Source organism: Asparagus officinalis, chromosome 2 (assembly GCF_001876935.1).
Source record: "Asparagus officinalis chromosome 2, Aspof.V1, whole genome shotgun sequence".
NCBI classification, from domain to species: domain Eukaryota; kingdom Viridiplantae; phylum Streptophyta; class Magnoliopsida; order Asparagales; family Asparagaceae; genus Asparagus; species Asparagus officinalis.
The window spans coordinates 20,098,647-20,121,410 of NC_033795.1; the positions used below are offsets into that span (position 1 = coordinate 20,098,647).

At 34.7% G+C, this 22,764-nt stretch overlaps 3 protein-coding genes across 3 annotated transcripts in view; 1 reads left to right on the plus strand and 2 right to left on the minus strand.

The window, feature by feature from the left end:
- LOC109830463 (lysine--tRNA ligase, chloroplastic/mitochondrial) overlaps window positions 1–10,897 on the plus strand; it is a 23,902-nt gene extending 13,005 nt beyond the window's left edge. The window contains 8 exon segments of the mRNA XM_020397724.1: window positions 1,365–1,472; window positions 1,672–1,764; window positions 1,904–2,008; window positions 3,821–4,033; window positions 5,370–5,464; window positions 6,895–6,985; window positions 9,347–9,520; window positions 10,324–10,897. Coding sequence (XP_020253313.1) covers window positions 1,365–1,472; window positions 1,672–1,764; window positions 1,904–2,008; window positions 3,821–4,033; window positions 5,370–5,464; window positions 6,895–6,985; window positions 9,347–9,520; window positions 10,324–10,416 — 972 coding nt within the window. The 3' untranslated portion in view covers window positions 10,417–10,897.
- Window positions 11,180–16,172, minus strand: LOC109830464 (uncharacterized WD repeat-containing protein C2A9.03-like). The gene is made up of 10 exons (XM_020397725.1): window positions 16,064–16,172; window positions 15,833–15,950; window positions 15,516–15,683; window positions 15,328–15,414; window positions 13,918–14,052; window positions 13,693–13,803; window positions 12,822–12,904; window positions 12,635–12,740; window positions 12,454–12,540; window positions 11,180–11,856 (listed from the first exon to the last, which is right to left on the minus strand). The coding sequence occupies exons 2-10, from the start codon at window positions 15,929–15,931 to the stop codon at window positions 11,443–11,445; spliced, it is 1,290 nt and encodes a 429-aa protein (XP_020253314.1). The 5' UTR covers window positions 15,932–15,950; window positions 16,064–16,172; the 3' UTR covers window positions 11,180–11,442.
- On the minus strand, window positions 19,444–22,694 carry LOC109830913 (serine/threonine protein phosphatase 2A 55 kDa regulatory subunit B beta isoform-like). The gene is made up of 8 exons (XM_020398270.1): window positions 21,125–22,694; window positions 20,939–20,977; window positions 20,813–20,867; window positions 20,737–20,766; window positions 20,477–20,566; window positions 20,255–20,346; window positions 19,789–19,874; window positions 19,444–19,670 (listed from the first exon to the last, which is right to left on the minus strand). The coding sequence occupies exons 1-8, from the start codon at window positions 21,127–21,129 to the stop codon at window positions 19,444–19,446; spliced, it is 624 nt and encodes a 207-aa protein (XP_020253859.1). The 5' UTR covers window positions 21,130–22,694.

The window sequence follows — 22,764 nt, forward strand, 5'->3', positions numbered from 1 at the left end:
TGGTTAATTTGAATGTTATTGTATCACTAAATTTGATCAATTGGAGTTCACATGGCAGCTAGAGGTGTTGGTTTCCGAATGGATTGTGCATCCAAATGGATTCGAGGATTGCTGTGGTGGATGTGCTTGGAGCACTCCATATACTGTGGTGGAAATTCTAGTTGTATACGATGGATGTTGATGTGTATAAGGAAAAAGAGGCAATCTAAAGCTTTGTATATCTACTTTAAATGTTTTTTAAATGGGAAAAATTGACCTTATAATCTTATATACTTGGATTTATTGTTATAAAAACCTGTTACGTAACTCGTTATGTTGCATTATGTATCCCAATAGGCCTGAAACGTTATATAGCCTTATGAAATAACTCAGAGTCTCAGACACATCATAAATTTCATGCGTTATTTCCATATAACTTACGTTATGTCATTATAACATACATTATTTCATTATAACTTTTGTTATTCCAATCTAAGTTCTAGAGACTTGAGAATATATCCTTTCTTAAAACTTGAAGTAGTTAAGTAATTGCTTTTGAATTGTTTATTAAGCCATCATGTCCCATCTTGGTGTCATCATTATGTGATTTTGAAATTATGAATATGACTAATAAAACGAATGTGATTATGCACGAGCTATAAGTTTATGATTATATCTTTGAGTATTCAATTGGGGTACTTCCTATAAAGTCTATATAGCTTGTACTAAATCAAATATTTTTAAAAATATTTGTGTATTATGATAATATTTTTGTTCCTAAGAATAAAACTATGAGCATCTTGCACACATGCACGCACACATATCTTAAAATTAAACAGTAAGAAAATAGTTTGTTCCCAATTGTGATATTATATTTGAAAATTTTGGCGATCCTACTTATTAAAGACATTATGATAGTTTGTATTTATGAAATATGTAAATAATTAATTAATAAAAACATAGGTTATGTGTTACAGTTTTTTTTATTTTTTCTTTAACCCTTAACAGGTAGAGTGTTATGCACTTATGCTATGTGTTATCGTTATTTTCGACATTGCTTGGATGTATCGGATATATGTTAAGCCACTTTAGTATCTAAAACATTCTCAGTTTTCTTCTGCAAATGCATCTTTGACCTCCAGATACTATTTGACTTGTGGTAGAAAAATATTAGATCATTTGCTTTCATTTTTCATATTTGTTTTCTAAAACCTTTTCTTAGTATGCCAGTGACGTCGGCCATCTAACACATTTTGATTTGATTTTATTGAATTTTTTCTTGCTGCCTTTTCTTTCTCAATTTAAGGGTAAGTGTTTATCAGGGAGCAACTGAAGGTTATTGTTTGGTTGTTAACAATTGCTTAATAGGTTTAAATGCTTATCAGGGAGCAGCTGGAGGTGCAGAAGCTAGACCATTTATTACATATCATAATTCACTTGGAAGGGATCTTTATTTACGCATAGCTACAGAGCTGCACCTTAAGAGAATGCTGGTGAGACTTTTTTGCTGTTACAGTCAATTATACAATGGAATCTTTAATCAAAAAGCTGTTTCCTTGGATGTGATTTTCCAGTATGGCCCCGTCCTCATTGACAATATGCTATCCATGAATAGCTTAACATCGGGTGTTAGCAATTTAATATCCTTTTAATGTAAAATGTACTTTGATTACTAACATATATTTATGGCAGGTGGGAGGTCTTGAAAAGGTTTTCGAGATAGGGAGAATATTCCGAAATGAAGGCATCTCTACTCGTCATAATCCTGAATTTACCACCATTGAGGTCATTGTTCCATTCAACTCATTTTATCACAATCTTTTTCATTGTTTGTGTTTGGTATTCAGCAAGGTACAAATGATAAGTAGCCAGCATATTTCTCATGGTCAAATACTGATTTCTGTTTATTTTTTGAGGAGTTCAGATGTATGAAGCATATTCAGACTATCAAAGCATGATGAACATGGCTGAGGAAATTGTTACACAGTGTGCTTTGGTGGTTCATGGGAAATTGGACATTGATTATCAGGTAACAGTTTGATTGTTAAAAATGAATAATTCCATTTCTTGTACATACTACATACTTCAGTTGCAGGTAATTGGATTATTGGAACTTCAATTCATCATTTTTATGTAGACCAGGATATCCTGATGGCTTTGTTGCCCTATGGATTTTTCTTTAATTTTCAGATAATTTATGTTTATTAATCATTTCCACATAATTAAGGGGTACATCAGATTGGAAACAAATTTGATATATAGTCATATTTAACATCAGGCTTGATTTTGATTTACAGTAAATATCTGCAAGGAGGACTCTACATGAATAAAGCAAGTTTATCCATTTTAACCAATGAGAAGTCTGCTTCTCTAAGTTAAAGTACCAATGAGAAGTCTGCTTCTCTAAGTTAACTTTTAAATCCCGAATAATTTTTGAATGGATCTTCTTGTCTAAATCCTATTGCTGACATTTATTATAACATTTTAGTATTAGAAATTTTAATATTTGGGTAATTTTTCTTTTTCTTACACTTCCACTAATATTGCACAGGCCACCCAGGTCCCAATCCGTAATTCACTTGATCTCGCCGTGTTCATCGGTATAACTTTGTTAAGTGTATTTCCCTTCTCGCTGGTTGTTCATCAGTTCATTTACATCCGCACAGTTTGGCAGGCTAGAACCAAAAATTTCAAAGTGGATGTCCACAAAATTAATGAGAATAATCTGGGATTTCATGTTGTGTGTCGGTAACTTGGCATGAACCTGAAAAAATTTGCTCGATCCTTCAACTGGTCCTTGGTTTTTGTGCTCAACGGCCAGTCTCTTTTGATGTATTGGACATTTTTTGTAGAAAACGAACAGCAAGTGAAGTAAGAGGATAGGTCATAGAATAAGGGCTTTAGCAGAAAATTGCCAAGACTACTTTAAAAAGTAAACATAAAAAGAAAGAAAGAAAAATGGAAGCGAATGCCAGAAGTGTGGGTGTCAATATATGATGAATCATTATGGTTTATAATTATATACAATATGTTGAAGTAAATATAATAGATGTCATCGACACATAGTCTAAGGAAAACTATGAATTTATTTTTACTCATTATATTCAATATAGTAATTTAACAATTCCTAGAAGAACTAGAAAGTGAAAAATGAACATTTGTTATGGAGAGAGATGAAACTGATTATAAGGACTAAGATGTATCTAATACCAAAACATATATCATGGGAATGCAAATATGTGAGTAAAAAAAAAACTAATAACTCAATAGTGAATAGTAAAGTAATTTTAGATGAAAAACAAAAACATAAAATTAATATAAAATATAGAATAAAATGAAGTTAACAATTTTTTTGAATTCATATGCAATAATTACACTTCAGTTTTTTTATGACAACAGTGAATCAATCAATATACGATTTCATTGTCAGAAGCATTTCTGTCATGAGAGAATTCCAAACATTACTATGGGGGTGATAGAAGTAAGAAACTGGAGAATATCGCTCTAATGAAGCAGAGACTGATTTAAATATTGTGTTGGCCTTTAAAGCTGCCTAAGGCTCCGTCCCACAGTTTTTGGAAACAAAGAGATCACTTGGCTGCCTTGACTAATTGGGGGTTTGGCTGGGCTTTATGGGGATTGTTACAACATGTGCTTGGATGATGTTGTTTTGGACCATTTTCTCTGTTAACTTATGTGGGTAAAAGATAATGATCATGAATTAAGTTATGATTTTTTTTTTCAGCCTAGTGGTCCTTCGATTATTCTGTTCGTTGCGCATTCTTCTCATAGTTCCTTCCAGTTCATTCGAGCATAACAGAAACTACTTTTGGTTTAATAGGGTACTAAAATTTTCTTGCAAAGGCCATGGAGGAGAGAAACCATGCATAATCTGGTTAAGGAAGCCACTGGTATCGACTTCACTTCATTCAGGGATGATATTGATGCTGCTAGAGTAGCTGCTATGCAGGCACTTGGAAAGGATCCAGAACTTAAAAATAAAAATGATACCCTTGTTAAAGCATGCCCATCAGTGGGACATGTTCTTAACGAGGTAAATTTTTTATCTCTGTACACATCAGGATCGGTTGCTTCCTATATATTTCGTTCTGGATGGAAGTTTCTTTTATTCGAAAGACAATTATTTGTTATGTTGTAGGGAATATCTTTTTTTATGTACATAAAATTGTTAGATATTAATATTGGATATTGGTGCACCACTATTTGATGTCACTTGCCAAACTAATGAAATAAAATAACTTATTCTGTTAACTGCTTTTGACTTTTGTCCTCTAAAAGCTTTTTAATCTTTTGCTGGTACTGAAAGCTATCTAGTTGCTCAGATGTGAGAATTCCATATCCTGAAAGTATACGTATTGCAATTGTGGTGTCTGAAAAGTTTAACCTGATAAAACTTATTTCTGATCCTCTTAGAGAGCTGTATGGATTATGGAGATTGCACAAAGTACGCAACAGAAGGGTTAAGTAAGATAGAGGGCGTGGGATCATCCACCACATGTTTTAACCTAAGGAGGAATTACGTTCTCTTGTTGATTAAAACGAGATTTAGTTTAGAGATTGGTGAAAGGTAATAATAACTCTCGAGAGGTTGTTTTCCTATTCTTCAACTTTCCACGGTCAACCTATCTGTCTCAACTTTGATCTTTTGGGTGGCTTAGACTGAGAGGTCAGTGGACTTGCTGGATATCATTATGGAGGGGGACTAACGAAATCAAAAGTTTAATTGTAAGTGATGATTAGAACATTTCACATAGGAGAGTTCATAAGGTCGAGCAGCAGCAAGGTGGATCCAGAAGTGTCATTGACAAGCAGAAAACTTCCTAAGAACTGAGATGAAACCCAGAAAACCACCAAATAACAATGAAATACCATCAAGGCAGAATAAGCCATAATATAGAAATAACATCAAAATTCAATGATGGATGCAAATAGTAGCTGGAGAAATGAAAACTCTGATAGAAATCAGGCAGATGGAGAAACGTCAATATGTTGTGTTCTAGAAAGGAGCTCTGAGAAGCTGATCTGATTATTGATCCATTATGCAGATTAGAACCTTCTATTCTCGAGGGCAAAACGCCAAGAACGATATTAGATAGTCTCTGCATATCCAAATTGATCACTTAAGTTTCAAAATACTGAGTTTTACCGCTTGTGTGAAGATTTCTTCACTAGCTAGCTAGTTACTACTCCATGTAATCATTCCGTTGTGTGAGAGAATTAGTTGGTCTTATTGTTTTAGTCGCACATTGCTTGTGGGTTAATTATGTATCATCTCTTTTATTATAAATAAACTAATAGAGGAGAGACCAATCATCTTTTCTCTTTACTTATTCTTTCTTTGTGGTCATGAACAATATGTTATTGTGCAGGTGTTTGAAGCCATTGTTGAGCCAACACTTATACAACCAACATTTGTTCTTGATTATCCAATTGAGATATCTCCGTTGGCAAAGCCACACAGAAGGTATATGCTTCCCAATAAATGCTGTGACATATGCATGCAAACCTTCATAATTATAATAACTACCATACTTTCTTTGCAATCGTACACTTGTGCATGCACCCTGCATGCCTCCAGACGCTCTATCTTGACAACTTTAGTAGTCTATATCCATTGGCCAAACCAGCTTTTGTTCTCGATTTATTCAAAATATATGTCTTCCCTGAATAAACAGTACTAAAGAATGTATATACTTCCCTAATAATAATTTTGATGTATGTTGTCCTTTCCTAGAGCATTATAAACAATTAGGGGTAAGTGCATATAGTCCCTTAAATCATCCATAATTACCAATTAGTCCCTTAATCTCAGTATTTGCTCATTAGTCCCCCAAATCTATATGCCTCTTATAATTTTATCCCTTTGGTTAAGAAATGTGAGTTTTGAGGGTAATATTTTGTCATCTTTAACAGAATGAGAGGGTTTAGTCGTTATACACTTATACCCTCCTTCAAAACCCGCCAACCTGTTTCTTTGCAGGTTTAAACTCATGACGCACTTATCCTAGAACCCAAACCCATTTCAGAGCTCTTTCCATGGTAATATTCTGAAAAGAGCTCTTCTTCCTTAACGGTCAAGGACACCCCCCAACCCTAACCCATTTCAGAGCTCTTTCCATGGTAATATTCCTTTTAAATCCTATATAATCCTTTAAATTTTTCACTCGTATCTGTTTCTCATCATATGCTAGAGAGAAATATATACTAGACCATAAGAAGCGGTTCCAACCCTTGGGGATAAGGTAATACGTCTAAGAAATTATTCCATTTGACATTCTCCCCGGGATGCGGGAACAGCGACATGAACTAGATTGCAGTAAAGCTACAGATTTGAGGGACTAATGAGCAAATGCCGAGATTTGGGGGACTAATTTGCAATTATGGATGATTTAAGGGACTAATATGCAATTACCCAACAAATAAATACATATGGATGAATATCAGACACCAAAAGACGAGTTTACTTGTGCTTTGTGCACATGGATAGGCACATAACAATCACACACTCATTCCGTCTTTCTTTTGAACTTCAGCAGTCTATGTATGCATTGACTGGACTAATATTTGAACTATCCTGAAGACATCTTTGTTGAACCAGCCACATGCTTTCTTGAATGGTTGAATCAATAAATATAAGGTATATGCATCCATGCACAAGCATATGCTTCATTCTTTCTTGACAACTGCAGTCGTAGGGAACCTAGCAATGCTGGAGTAGTCATTGATGATTTTAATGTTTTCAATATATTAGAACTTTCCAGATATTGAATGGACTATTTATGACCCCTTTAAATGAAATAGCAAAGTTTGTTTATATATGACAACTTGTGGACTAGAAAGGCAGTTTGCTTTATTTGTTAGCTTAACTCTTTTTTGTGTCGTTATATCATATAGGAATCCAACATTGACAGAGAGATTTGAACTTTTTGTCTATGGCCGAGAAATTGCGAATGCATTTTCTGAACTGACAGATCCTGTTGATCAGGTATGTTGTATTTGATGGTTTTTTGTCCATTGGTTTTTACGTGAACATGTGCTGAGAATTCTAGTTTCAAGATTTTTTTCAACTCTTCATTGCTTGCCATGTTAGCTCATTCCTTAAAAAAAAGTAAGAGTTTGAGTAGTTCCAGACTAATTTTTGCTGTTCAACTTAGTCACTTCTATCTTGATCCCACTGGTTCTTATCTACATGAGGTACCAATTCAACAAATTTTTTTTTTTTTTGACATATCAATGGAGATCATAGGCTGGAAAGTGGGGTGAAAGCTTAGGATTAAGGTTACCTTAATGTGGCCTCATGCAAGGATGGTTCATACCACGAACATGCGAAAAATCTTCATTGCAGAGAAGATAATTCGAACAACTATCATTTTTTTTATTCAATAAGTAACCATCTTCATCAAGTTTTTAAATGTCGGATGTCGGGTTTATGTCGGACATCTAAAATTCATGTCGGATAGCGAAAAATCGGGGATATATCGGGGGACATATATTAAACATCGGATTGCCATATCAGATGGATTTCTACTCTATTTTGGTCACTGAGTGAAATGCACTTGTCTTGTTATAGCTTATCCTACTTGAGTTAAGTATTCATCATCAAGACACGAGTTGTTTTCCATTTCTTGAAGGGAAACATTACAACATTATGCCAACAAATAAATAAAATACACATTATCAAACTAGAACTTTCGAAGTACCTTTCATAAAATTAACATAAAGTGCCTTGCATAAAATTGACATAAAGTGTTATACTTTGAATTGATTTCAAGCTCTGGTTCAAACTTATTGTTTACGTCACGCTTTTATGAACTCTCAATTCAATTTGTAGAAACGAAGATGAACGAGAGGAGTTGGCGGCAGAAAAGAGAGCAATAATTTTTTCTTTGTTCTAATCTGTATTATATGTTATCGGGTTACTATGAGAACAAAAGGCTAAAAAAAGAATTAATCAGGTTTGGCTTTTGAGTACTAAACCCAAACCCCAATACTTATCAACTCAAAAAAATAAAAAAAAAAATAAATAAATCTTCCGATTTTCGTTTTTTCAAGGCTGAAAATCGGCCGATATGTCCGCAATATCCCCAGACATGTCCAACATGGACTCAAAAACGATATCCGACTTGAAATGGCCATATCTATGTCGCTCTAGCCTCTGATCCAACATGTCGGCCGACATTTAAAACCATGATCTTCATGCTGATGAAGTGAAGAAGGTTAAGCCTATCTTTATAATAAAACCTTGTTTGGGGTCCACAAAAAACTAAATCAAGTAAATTATTTAAAAAATCCATTCTTTAAAATAACATTAATCTAGATAAACCTAAGATACCATTCTCATAATTAAACATTACAATAAGATTTCAAATAACTAAAAGACATAGAAAAATTCTAATTAAAAATGTCCCTGTCAAATCCTAACTGAATCTTACATGACTTCATCTCCAACATTTTTTTTGGGGTATGATCTGATGAACCCATTTAGGTTCATAAATGTCTTCACTTTGAGCTCAATTTGTGTTGCATCTTTAATGCAATTTGTGTTGCATGTTCAATTTAATTTGCATTGCATTAATTTGTGTTGACGTTAAGCTTAAAGGATAGAAACAATCCCCTGATGCAACAAGAGAGGAGTTATCCTTGATCTGAGTCCTTCCGTTTTCCTATCCACAACTGCTGGTCAATTCTGGCTGCTGAATAAATTTATCATTTTCCAAATTTTTTTTATCCTTTGGATATGTTACTTAAAAGGATTAAGTCTAAACATCAAACTTATATTTACTATGCAAGCATTGGAATTCTATATGGCACTTCAGATGCAAGAGATGTCTAATGTTGCCAATATTGCATGTCAAATGCTTTTAAAGGGAACTTCCGATAACTTGCCTGCACAAATTTGATAGTACTATGGAGGACAAGGAGTCTTGATAGACTTGTTAGCCTATCTAGGTTCCTTGAGTATGGGTTTATAAAATCCAAGACTATCCTCTGAACATTAAGTAAGCAACCCAATGAGTAAATGAGAATCAGCATGGGAATAATTTTGAATAACAACTTATCGTTCACATATTTATTCAACACAAGGATATTTATTTCTTTTAACAGAGAAACTTCTGTGCGTGCATAAATAAAGTTCCATATGATTGTTTGTAGAATATTCAAATTCTTATTCATATCGGACAGTGCAAAAATGATGGGTTGGTTTGATCTTTCACTAGTTCGAAACTATTGCACTATTTTGGATCATGTTTATTGTAAATTCTCTTGTTCAGAAAAGTGTTAATGGTTTTGTTTGCATTCTTTTTATATTTGGCTGTACTTAGCGTTCATCTTTTCTTTGTGGCAGAGGGCTCGGTTTGAAGGGCAAATAATGCAGCATAATGCAAAGAGAGCAGCATTCTCCCTAGACCCAAAATCTGCTGAACAGAATAAAGAGGGGGATGATTACTCATATGAAGTGGCATTGGATGAAGACTTTTTAACTTCTTTGGAATATGGAATGCCTCCTGCTTCAGGAATGGTATGCTTTCATCATTTTAGCCAGTTACCGTCCATTTCATTTCAATGTACTTGATGATCATATTTATTATTCTCTTCTTTTTTCCTCATTGAAAGTGAGAAATAACAAGAAAACCTGGAACCAGTAATTTATGGTACTCTTTTTATTTCTTTGCACTTGATTATCTAATTATGCTGCTTATCTTAGTAAATTGTTCATATCCTAAAGATATGTAGGACATTTCCGTCCATAAAAAGTGTCATGCCTAACATACATAGACATATCAGATGTATTCTTCCACATCCAACATTCCGACATTTAGAAATTTGTAACTGATGTCACCTGAAAGTTTAGCGATAAGATGAAGAATTTGGGGCCCCTTTTGTCAAATCTAATTATTTTATCGATCATTTCACTGAATTAGGTTTCCTTATATGTGAAGTGCAAGAATAGATAGATGAAGTATATATGTGTTGGAGTGGGAAGTTTGTGTCCAAGTAAATATCTCCCCAGTAACTATTTTCTCTGTTTAAGTGTTTTGAATTTAATGAGCTTTATTGTTGGATGGATTGCTATCACTTCTCTGTTATTATGGCGTCAAGAGTACTATATATTACTGTTTTGTTCCTTACTTAAAACCTCCTTTTGGTTTACTAGAATGCCAGTATTTTGATTTCTGTAGTGTACTTAGGCTAATGCCGTATATATTTGTGTTTGATGCTCCAAACTGGATGTGTGCAACTATAGGGATTGATTCTGTTGAAAAACTATGAACAAGGCTGGTCTTCATGATCATTCATTGGGCATTCATTTTTGCTTTTCAGGGACTTGGGATTGATAGATTAGTGATGCTGCTAACAAACTCTGCAAGTATAAGGGATGTTATCGCGTTCCCTGTCCTTAAAGTCCAGCATTAAGGTGATTCTAGCTTCCTTTGAAGAGATGCCAGCTGTATGTGTGAAAATTTCCATTCAATTTCCCCTTTGGCTCCTAGAGTAACCTCTTATAGTTACATATTCATGAGAGTACAACTGACAAGTCATCAACAGTCAGGGAAATTCTAGAATAGAATCCTGAGAAGCGGCTCTCCTTCATTTCCAGGCTTTCAATTTCTGCGACTTCTAATTGAACAATGTGGTTAAATTTCTCTGTGAAAAATTGATTTTTATCATTTTAATTTTATTCTTGTATTATTTTGGGGATGCTCCATCTAATATAATGCGAGTTATAGGGTGAGTTTGCCTTTTGTCACATGTGGAAAGTATTTTGATTCTTCATCTTCATGTGTGTAATGATTCACACAAAATGAAAGGAGTTGTCTCCTTGACGTATTATGTAACCATGGTGAAACATTGGGTTATCTAAAATAATGACTTCTGTTTTGACGGATATTTTTTATTTGACGTGTGTATTTTTATTTTCCGTGGGAATTCCAACAGATTGGGACCATAGTATGTTATTATGTGGAGGGATGTTTTTTTTGAGTAGACCATAGAAATGTTGCTACGACCAAATTTGCTTGCGATTTATGCCACACATTAGGTAACGTTTTGATTTAACGATGAAAAGGAGGGGAGGGAGATGTTTGCCCAAAAAAAATAAAAATAATAATAAATAAAAAGGAAAAGAAAAAGAATTTGGTCTCCACCTTCTGCAGCACATATTTTTGCTGACATTCCGTTGATTCTAAAACAAAATTTGCATTTGATTGATATAATGTACTTTTGTAAGAGGGTTCTTAGCAGCAAGAAACAAAAAAATTTCATCAACATTTCCCTTACTGAGTTTCTGAATGCTTGCTTCTACTATCATATTATTTCATTCCTACGCATGTACATTCCTTGAAGACGCTGTTTCATTATACCTTTTCTTCTGAGCAGACAAAAACCTCAGCTTCCTGCGGTCCATTCTCCACTGCTAAGTGTCAATGCCCAGAAAAACCATCAGATAAAGGAATCAAGATAATTATATGCATGTTTTTTGCTATAGTGCAGCATGCTGGCGTATACTCTATCCCATACACCTACAAACATGGATTCATCATCAGGACTTAAAGAAACCCCAGAGATCTCTCCGAAGAAATCTAGCTCCTGCCTCATTTTGTAACCAGCTTTGGTGTCGTATATGTGAACAAAATCAGCAGGTTCAGCAACCACCATGAACCGCCCATCAGAGGAGTAGCGTATGGACCGCACTGCACCGAGATTTCCCCTCAGAACTGTGGTTGAGGATGAGAGGTTTCTGATGTCCCACACGCGACATGTTTTGTCCTGATTTCCTGTTGAAAACGTGCGGCTGTCTGGATGCCAAGCTGAAGCAAATGAGTAATCTAAGTGACCCACCAATGAGGTCACGACCTGTGGATCATTGGAAATAGAGAAGGAACATGTTATGGATGAAATACAATGCACAATCCTCATAACTTCGGAGTTCTGATGTAGCCTAAAGGGATTTTAAGATGGCACAAAGTTCATCCCAGGTTCAAATCCCGCCAAACACACATTTGACATGATTTTTTTAAGGGGTTAATTGCAAATAAACTTCCAATAGTATTGATGTTTATGTTTTAAAATTACAATCAACTATAGGCTTTCTACCCTCAGGAAGACTCACTAATTTCACCTAGAGGCAATATATGCCAAAATTTCGCCTAGGGTAAAATAGTCAACAAAATTTATCCCACATGTTCTATGTGCAACAACTAAATTACAGGGGTAGCACAAAAACAACGATATTACAGGGATTATACATGCAATTAATTAACCCAAAAAAATGATCCATGAAAAGGGCGCTTGCCTAGGAAATGTCATGTATAAAATTATAAACTACGATCTCCTTCACTACTTGGTGCTTTAGTGTAGCTGATGGGACATCGTTATTTCATTAAGTTGACACATGTATTTAAATACGTGTAGCATGTGAAGGAAAATGATAGATTCGCAGTCAGAAAGTACCTTTCCATTCCGTGAATCCACCAATAATCCATCACGGTCATCTCCCACAACAATAAATAGCTTTCCGTCTGGGCTTGTTGATGTATGCTATGAAGAGGAGCAGAATAAATTTAAGCACAACAATTAGTCAGAACATAGGTAAAAGATTACGAGCTAATATATCTAACAGTGAAGAACCTACATTGATCGGCCACGGGAAACGAAAATGGTTTAAGAGCTGAAACCTCTCCACATCAATCTCACGAACACCACCATCATTGTTGGATGACATAAATCGAACACTGCCACTGCGAGAGGATTTTCCAATTTATTATTTCTCTATTAGTCAAATGAGACATGCCAGTTTCTCAGTTAAAAGGACATAATACCTCACATTTCTGTATATGTCAATAGAATTTGTGATAGCATTGTCAGTCCTTGTGCAGAAGCTAACACCGGCACGATCCATATGCTGTTTGATATAGTTTGGAAAAACATAGTTAAACTTCCTAACTTTGGCTTGAAGCAGTACAGGTATTTGAATTCACCAACTAGTATTAAGATATCAAGTTTCCTATATTTTCTTTTTCATTTGCAGGTAGAATATTAAATTTATTCATGGCAAGTTGCAGATAGACCGCATGTAATATCAAAATTGAAAATGCGACCTCTGTAGTTCTATTGTCATAGATAGACCTCTTGAGTGAAATTTTTTTTCACCCTTTTCAGGGGGTCTATCTGCAAGAATAGAACTCTTTCAGCAGGCCTATCTGCGACAACAGAACTACATGGGTAACAGGTTCAGTTTAGCTATAATGGAGGGGAGCTATTTGCAATTAACCCTAATATATATAGTTAAAGCACGACTCTAAAGAGCATTTCAGGTCAACGGAATTGAATCATTAGAGACCATAATGTATCATGTTGAGATAGGTATTCGACTAGACAGTGGAACTAAGAAATGATCTCATGAAACTAATATTTTGTAGAATAGAACACCTACCGTATCAAGAAAATAGTAAATGAAATCCTTAATAGACTGCCCATCAAACAAAGTTTAAAAGGTAAATAAAGCAAAAAATAAACCTTATAAAGATTTGAAGGTGTTGAACAATTGAAAAAAGAAAGAAAGGTAAAGTTGTAAAACAAGGAAACTAAAAGGAAAGTAGGTGGATATTTCAAAAGTCTGAGCAGTAGACATCTGATGCACAAATATTGCTGTAATATGAATACTCTAATAAGTCGAAATTAAAAGCTGACCTTACAAGTTAGTTCTCCTTGAAAACCTCCAGCAACCAGTAAATTGTCTTTGACTGCAAGAGTACTAATTTGAGTTCGTGAAATTCCTTCAATTAGATTCCCAGGATGCCTCTGAACATAAGTAAAATGATTATGAATTAGTTAAGAAGATAAATGCACAGATGATAACAGAACATTATGGCTGATTAATATGTTATAAAATACAATGAAAGTAAAGGGAAGAACCTCCAAAGGAGCCACAAGTCTGGAAAAGTTGAGAGCCTCTGACAACTCGCAAGATATTGATGACCAGTGCATAACAAAAGTATTTGATGTAAAGTAGACATCATGTTTCGAAGTTGCCCAAACCAAGTTCCTCATCTGCGAAAGAAAAGCTCCTTCAATGGCCTTTCCCCAATAAATAAGCAATAAGGGAAATTGATCCTTAGAGAAATTTTTAAACAACATAGTTACTTAGGTAAAGATAATGTTCAATGACAAAAAAAGAAAAGGAAAGTGCAATAATCATAATGACAGTGCAAAATAATAGCAACAAGCATCCTTTTTGGTGCCGAATGAATCCAATTCATGCAGTCTTTACCTCGTAAACCAAATTCGTAAAGGGAATTCTGGCATATTTCATAAGAGAGGTTATTTGAATATGTTATTCTCATCACACTATCACAGGAACAGTGTTAATGGAAGGAAAGAATCATCTAAGATTCAAAAGGAAATATCGGGAGTATCGTAAGGACTGAAACCTGCCCTCTCTTGATAAGTTACGTATTCAGAGTTTCAACCATGTGTGAAACTATCATCAGACAACCAAACACTGAAGCTTATGCAGAAAATGCCTTTCTGAGACACGATAAATCCATTCTGAAAGTTTCCTCCAAACTATCACACGACTTTAGCATTAATACTGTAAGTATATACTATTCGTAGCAAATATCACTGTTAAGTGCAGCTGTAACAGCAAAGACATGCCCAACGCAAATCAGAGCATAGTGAGCTCGAGTAACATGAATCAAGGGACACCAAAGGGAACAGGTCATTTAGAACACAGGTATAGCTAAGCATAACATCTCAACTTGACACGCGTTTGTAAGGGATGGCTCCCTCACACCTAAAGAACATAGCTTTCAAAAGATATTCTATGAGACGACAAGTTTCCAACACATTTTCCCGTTATTATTTTGCCTCTTTCTTTTCCATTCAAAGAGCTTTTGTATTATTTCTACTACTTGAATATTTGTACATTCATTTAACCATCAACTTGCCTCAGATGATTAACTTCTCCGCACGGTGACTTTACAAGTTTTGATGACTCACAGTTCAGTGTTCGAAAGTTATATTGAACTCTTTATAAATTCAAGATCAGTGACTAATATTAATATAGATGCGGCTGAGAAAAATTGGAGAAGTAATATTCTATATACTCAACAAAAATAAAATTAAGGGATGTGATTCATCCGGACTAAATTGAATAATGCTTACTACTAAGTTACATTTCATTCCGTAACTAGACTCAACTCCAGTAATTTACATTCACCTTTTAAATTTTATTAGTATGAAGAAAGAAGTCAAACCTCCATGGAGAAATTAATTAATTTTGGAACTACAATCTACCACGAAATGATTCGGGATAATGTCTACCTGTGAATGGAGAATAGTGGGCTTGGCCAATCTCGAGTTATACCGAAACTCATAATAGTTACCACCCTTCTCCATTTGCTTCCATTCCTAAACAAACCAGTAAAAAGACCCCAATAAGTAATTAAAAAAACAAAGACCAAGCGAAAAACCGTGCACAATATTTCACAAAAAGGAGGCAAAATAAAGACCTCATCTATCTGGTCGCCAGATGAATGAACATTGTCATAGTTATTGTACTGCTCCAACCTTGCTCTCCTATAGTTTTCCCTCGTGATATGCAATCTATCCCATGGAATCCCTTGTATATCTTTCCCTCTTCTTGCTTGCTCAGAGGATGTATCAGTTACTCTAGTGAGCTGCACGCACTCAACCCCAGATCAAATAAATTAAGATCAAAATCAAAATTTCTTTTTTTTTGTTATGGATCAATTCACAATAAGGGTATTCAAAATCGATAAGAAAATTAAAAAAAAAAATTGATGCAGATGAAATAGGAAGCGCTGACCAATTCATACTCATTCTCAACTTGATCAGTGATGATGCCCACATCATCATCCTCATCCGCAGTCATGTACTCAAAATACCCATCTTCATTCGTGGACATCCTCTCCCTTGAACCCCAACTATTTCGATCAAATTGAAACCGAACACAAACCCATGAGAAACCCCACAAAAGAAAAGAGAGAAAAACACTGAACTTAACAAGAAAAATGGCGAGAAAAAAGCGGAGACTAACCTTGGAGCGCACACCAAGAGCAAACAATGTCCTCTTCAGAGCCCAGAGAAAGATGTACCGTAAATATATTAGTCTTTGATATTACGGTTGAGAGAGAGAGAGAGAGAGAGAGAGAGAGCAGGAGCAAAAGCAAACGCGAGGAGGTATTTATGTGGACGATACAGAACAATCGATAATAAATTATCTTGTTGAAATATTAATTAGTGCTGTTTACTTAATTATTTACTTTGCTTTCCACTTTCGATTTTCAAAGTCTTTGGTCGTCTAACTTTCGGCTTCGGCGGTGAACGCATAAGAATCATGCCTGAAGCCTTCATTGCGTGGGGTGGGAACTGACTCAATAAACCCCCCTCAATTTTTTATTGCATTGAACCTCCTGAACTTTTTTATTTTACTAAATCTTATCTAAAAATTTATCTTTTAATAATTATATTAGCACCATCGACTCTAATGTTTTAATGGGTAAATGCATGACAAGAAAGAAGACAAATAAATATTTCCTTCTTAATTTCAAAAAAAAAACCCTACCCTTTTATTAGAAAGAAAAAATAGGAAATATTTTGGGACTAGGGGATTATTTTCATCTTTTTTTTTCGCACATGCTTGCCGCATGAGATGTTTAGAACCAATGGTGCTTATTTAGAGATGAATAAGAAATTTTCATGTGAAATTTAGCAGAATAAAAATGTTTAAGGTGGTTACGTGACAATAACCCCTAAAGTTTAGGGGCTTTTATATAATAAAAAAGTTGATGGGGTTTGTTGCAACTCCCCAGAAGTTAAGGGGGGTTTATGTACTTTACCCATAAACTAAAATATAATGATGTTTCTTATATGAAAATTTCTTTAAGGACCCAAAATATGGGACCAATAGGGGGGGACAAGTGAGGTGTCCCCCTCCTATTGGATAATGAGTTGGCCATCATTAATGATGACTAACTCATTATTCAATAGAAGGGGGACACCTCACTTGTCCCTTTTATTGGTCCTATATTTTGGGTCCCTGTAGCAAAGCTCTTCTCATATTGTAGTGAGAAAATGATGATGAAGAAAGCGATGATGGTGGTGATGATGATGGTAATCGAGGCAGTGGAGATAGCAATTTAATCTCTCCACAGATAAATTAATTATCTTGAATCAGCAAGAATATCAATTAGCTAGGTAACAAGCAAATAGTTAATTAGGACAGACATCCCTATTTAGCCACATCTCTGATTAGAGCCAGAGAGTCTTAATAAACCTTTTCTACACGTTGATTATTATTAATTGAGAAAACTTACAAGAAACTCATAAGGATACTCGAAATGTGAGGACCAGAAAGCAAAAAATTCTAGAAACCATATGAAAGCAACATTCTCATTAATTTTTTTTTAAATTAAATGAAAATATAACTACGAGGAGCCACCCTAGGTCCCTAGCTAGAGCTTCCAGAAAGAGAAGGACAGCAACATTATTCTTATTAAAGAGTGTTGCTTTTTGGCTCGCGGTTGGGCAACTCGCGCCAATCTTTGTGGGGCCCACCCCCCTGCTCCTCTCTCGCGAGTTGGGCACGAGTTGCCCAACTGCGAGCCAAAAATCATTTCTGCTTATTAAAATATTTCTAAGCAAACGGAAATATGACCTCATGGAGTAGGTAGGGTAGGCTTGCATTATCCTATAGTTTGATTTGTATCAAGACTTATAATTTCATTAAATTTAAAGGAAATTAGCACAATTCGACTCAAATTTAGGGGTGACAAACCGTATTAGTATTTGAGAAAATATTCTTAACCATATCCATTAGGATAATAATATGATTACTCAAATCTATAACTGATAAGATGTGATTATGAATATAGTTTTGCAGTGTAATATTCGGATACACATTCGAAATATCCGAATAAATGTTGATCATAGAGCTACAAGTGTTTTAAGTTTTAGATTAATGAACTTGAGACTAATTCTGATGATCAAAAGTTCCAATTTTTTAGATATAACAAATATATTAATGAACTCTCTTGTACCATATGAACTATATTTTTTCAATATTATTTTTGTTTTCTCATATCCGTTTTGTAGACACATATATATCTGCATATACATTAGCATGTATATCCATATCCGCATCTAATTTTAGCGGGCATGGATGTGATATTTCCTTATTGATGCATATCTACATCTATATCCGTGAATGACAACATATAGGAATATGATAAGTATCATATCCAAGCCGTATCTGAACCTCTTCCACCCCTACTCAAATTAGAAGTAGAGAATTAACTTATCAAAGTTATATCATAAAATAGTAGACAGAACATAAATATTCTACGTGTACATAGACTAAGGTAACCTTTTTTCCTTTTTTGAGAAAGGTTAATCCAACCAACTTTTTTTTATCAAGAGATTGATTGATTTATTTTATGCTAAACAATATTTTGTGTGTGTGTGTCTATTCCTTGGGAAAATATGTAAATTGTAAAATTGTTATATTTGAAAAGAATAAAAAATTTCTATACCTGATAGTGGATAATAATACAAAGACACCATACTTGATAATTGACATGTATATGGGATATACTAACAAGAAAGTGTTACATTATTTACTTGATTCTTGGGAAGTTGGCATTGTTCAAGCCAAATGGTGGTTTTGTTAGATAAGAAAGTCCCTTTTGATCTTAGCAATTTTATAATCAAATTAGCAAGCTCACGAGGTAGAAAAGAGAACGACAATAACAAGGTCAAACGTGTGCTTCTCTCACAAATGACTCTTAGTTTTATATCTTAAATTAAGTTCAAATTTAACTTTGATTCAAACATTCTAGATACTTATATTTTAATCAGATACGCATGCATGCATGTGAACAACGACAGCAAGAATACTAGGTTGACGTCCAAAATGGGTTAGCATGACATGGACATATTTGGGCCAAACACTTGATACAGTTAGAGACCACAAGATTTGCTAGCTAATAGGAAATTAGCAAAAAATAAAATATAAAATCAAGACAGGGGGTCCATATGGACATATTTTGGGCCGAACACTTGATACAGTTAGAGACCACAAGATTTGCTAATAGGAAATTAGCAAAAAATAAAATATAAAATCAAAACAGGGGGTCCACACACACACAACACTTGATACAGTTAGAGACCACAAGATTTGCTAATAGGAAATTAGCAAAAAATAAAATATAAACTCAAGCTAGGGGGTCCACACACACATATATATATATACTAGTTAGATTGTACGTACAATGCACGTGGTAAATTTTTTTTATCATTTATTATAAAATTTTAAAATTAATTTAGAGAAAGATTTGTTATTAAATTATTGAATGTAAGCAATTTATCAAACACAAAGACGTAAACTAAAAATTCTACATTTGAACAATAAATTTTCATTTAGTGCTTGATTGGGTGATAGTACACTTGTTGCATTATAACTATCTCGTATTTCTTTCTGTTAGCAGCAGCCATAGTGCTTCCGTTCTTCCAGTTTGCATCATTATCAACAAATTTAAGTCTTGATAACCCGTTGTCTTGCTTCAAAAGATTGTCACTGTTCTTTTCATTGAATGACTTGTCTAGCGAAACAAGCCCCTTAAGCACAGATTGAATTGTCGAGTTGTCTAAACCATTCTGCAATTTATCATTAGGTAGTAAAGTTTGGTTGTTTCCGAATTTATTGTTTCTTTATCTTTTCCTTTTCTATTGAATAAAACAAAATTTTCCATGATCATCGATCACAACTATACCTCATAGGATTCTTACTGGCTTCCAAAGTTGTTGTCTCGTTGCTTCCAGTAGCACAACCAAATATGCGGAAAAGATTGCTGGTGCCATGGAAATAGGCATGTGTTAATTAAACCAATTTTTTGTAGAAAAATCGGACAGAGCTTCGTCGATCCGCGAGGAGATCTAGAAGCCTGAAGCGCCTATCTCGGCTAAAACGAGATATTTGCTCTTCTTAGGATTACCGACGAAGGGTAATACTAAGGAACGGACACGGGTGATGAAGAATCTGATGAAGACCTCTCCTCTGTTGAAGCGCTCGACCACTCTTCACTGCAGCAGGGCTTCGCCAACTCTCCAAAAATCCAGATCCTCCAAAAGTGAGGCCTAAGGTTCCTATTTATAGGCATGAGGGCACATAGGCTTTGCCTAGACACCCCAGGGGTTAATGCGATAATCGGTGCTAACAAGAAACAAATACATGTATGAACCAGTGGCCACCCGTTGTCCGTCACCACTAAGATAGCATTCAAATTTACCAAAAATTGAATCATTTTCATACAGATCGCATAACTATATAAAATTAGACAATCATTAAAAAATATATATTAGACTACAACTTATTCTCAAAAAGAAAAAGAAAAAGAATAAGAAACTCAAAGGCGTAGCATCCAATGTTACTAACAAATTCAGAATGAAATACATAATTGTAAATAGTATTCCCCTTCGGCCTTAAATATTCATTGACCTGGAATGTTGCAACTGGACCACTGTCCATGCTTATATCCCATAGCTGAAATCAGTTACAATCATATTTAAAAAAAAAGAAACTAAATACTAGAAACAGTTGATTCTCAAAATTGCACAAGGATTGTAACATGGATATCAAAAGCTCATTGCTGATTATCCTAAAAAAAGAAACAATTGAAAACTTGAAGATAAACGACTAAAAACAACTGTAACCTTAAGAGTCATGTAATCACGACTGAGAATGTGTCTTCCATCCTTTCCAAATTTAATATCTGAAATTACTGAGAATGTGTCTTCCATCCTTTCCAAATTTAATATCTGAAATTGACGCAATGATCTCAGTGGAAAAAAGATCTCGAACCTGGTGCTTCATGTCCAAATTTAATATCTGAAATTGACGCAATGATCTCAGTGGAAAAAAGATCTCGAACCTGGTGCTTCATTCTCCTCAAACCTGGTACATGCAATTAGCCATGACAGTAGCAAGGAAGCAAACAACTCAAAATAAGAATTCAGTAAGTTTTTGTTGAAACAAGAAGTCCACCCAATTACATGTCACTGTATAAAAGTTCAAAAAAAAAAAAAACAATAGATCACTTACAACATTGAGTGGTTATCACACAGTGCTGATTGTCGCAAATCAATAAGTCGTATAGAGCCCTTAGAGCTACTATATGCTAATGTGTTACAGTGCGTAGGATGGAATTCTCCGGATGTTATCACCTTTTGGAAACAACCTAAAAGTCTTAAAATGACGGGTAACAATTTTCAGCATGCCAAAGACCTCTGCCATTTACAGTCGTATTAAACATGAGAACTCCAAAAAGTTGGGTTTACCTATGTCTAAGCACTTGGAATAGTAAAAATTATAATTGAGAAACAAATTTCCATTCATGTTTCAAAAACATCTGACTTGCACTTAGAATATCTGAGGTCAGATCCTAGGACAATGCTGAACATAATCCACAAATGAGAGGCATATATGAATCTATGACCGTTAAATAGTCCCTTACAGTTATGGACTCAAATAGAAGTGCAAGGCATGATGGTTATGAGTTATGTTTATGTAAATGTTTGTGCATATAAGCAAGCATGCACAACATGTACAAACAGCAGTAACCATTGCGTTCATCCAGATTATGCATGTGTATGCCAGCATACTTGCACCATAAAATCTTTGGTGAATGACAACATACTGCGGGTAGAATGGGAACTCCAGTGCTACAAAACGTGAGAATTGCATACATGTCATGATAGCACAGGAAGTAAGATAATGAAATATAATATAGAATAGTTTAACAGATGAAGAGAACTTAAAAAGAATGAAGCAAACAATATGGAGAAATAAGAGAAATCAGGAGAATAGCATACTTGTAAAGGGTCATGTATCTTCAAGAATAAATAGAAACTGATTCATCGAATCTAAAGCCAAGACAACAGATGAGTGATAACAAGGTATGGCATATGCATTGATAAGATAGCCATGACAACATATGAACTACTAACAAATTTAAGCCATAAGACTTCTTCAACAGTGGTATCAGCAAAAGCGACACATGACCAGTAACTACTCGAAAAGTTTGTACCAAATGAATAGAAGGTTAGGACGTAAGTCTTCATAGGAATATGCTAATGAGGAAAAATATGTCCGGCACCATAAATGGGTCACTGATATGAACTCTCCAAAAGATTTACCTTTAGTTCCTGACAATTGACAAGAATTCTAAAAATGCTGTTAGGATCTGTTCGAGCATCTGAAAATCCTCGCAAGAGCAAGCTAGGATTAACTTTCCATAAATTATGGAGAATGTTGTTCTTCATAGGATCATTTAAAAAAATAGGGAAAACAGCGGAAGATACTTCGTACTGGAGGAGATTATAGGTAGACTGGCAAAAACAAATGAATCTAGTTTTTTTTATTAGCATCAACTGGAGTGCAAAAGTAAAATGGAGAAACAAAACTTAAACCCAAGGAAAAAAGGATCACCTACATTAATCTGAGCAACTCCAAGAAGTAAAACATCGGGAAATTGATTAAGAGGGTGCTCAATAATTAACCAGACAGAGCTTGCATGGCCACTCTCAGCTAATTGGCATAATACATCCAAAAGGTCTAGGCAGGACCATGCCTGATTACCAACTCCATTAGAAAGATTAGCTGAATCTGTGTATGTCTGAGAAAACAGTCAAACATTAGCCAGATGTAGCAGAAAAAGCAAATTATATGACACTTAAAATAAA

Bases quoted from the DNA above. Each gene is read 5' to 3' on its own strand.
- LOC109830913 (XM_020398270.1), bottom strand. The intron at 19,875-20,254 runs GTATTTGTTTCT...CCATGGCACCAG, and splicing joins GTGGCCACTGGTTCATACAT to CAATCTTTTCCGCATATTTG. The intron at 19,671-19,788 runs GTGATCGATGAT...AGAATGGTTTAG, and splicing joins GAATCCTATGAGGTATAGTT to ACAACTCGACAATTCAATCT.
- LOC109830464 (XM_020397725.1), bottom strand. From the start codon at position 15,931: ATGTCCACGAATGAAGATGGGTATTTTGAGTACATGACTGCGGATGAG. The intron at 15,684-15,832 runs GTCAGCGCTTCC...GAGTGCGTGCAG, and splicing joins TTGAGAATGAGTATGAATTG to CTCACTAGAGTAACTGATAC. The intron at 13,804-13,917 runs GTTCTTCCCTTT...ACTTATGTTCAG, and splicing joins GACTTGTGGCTCCTTTGGAG to AGGCATCCTGGGAATCTAAT.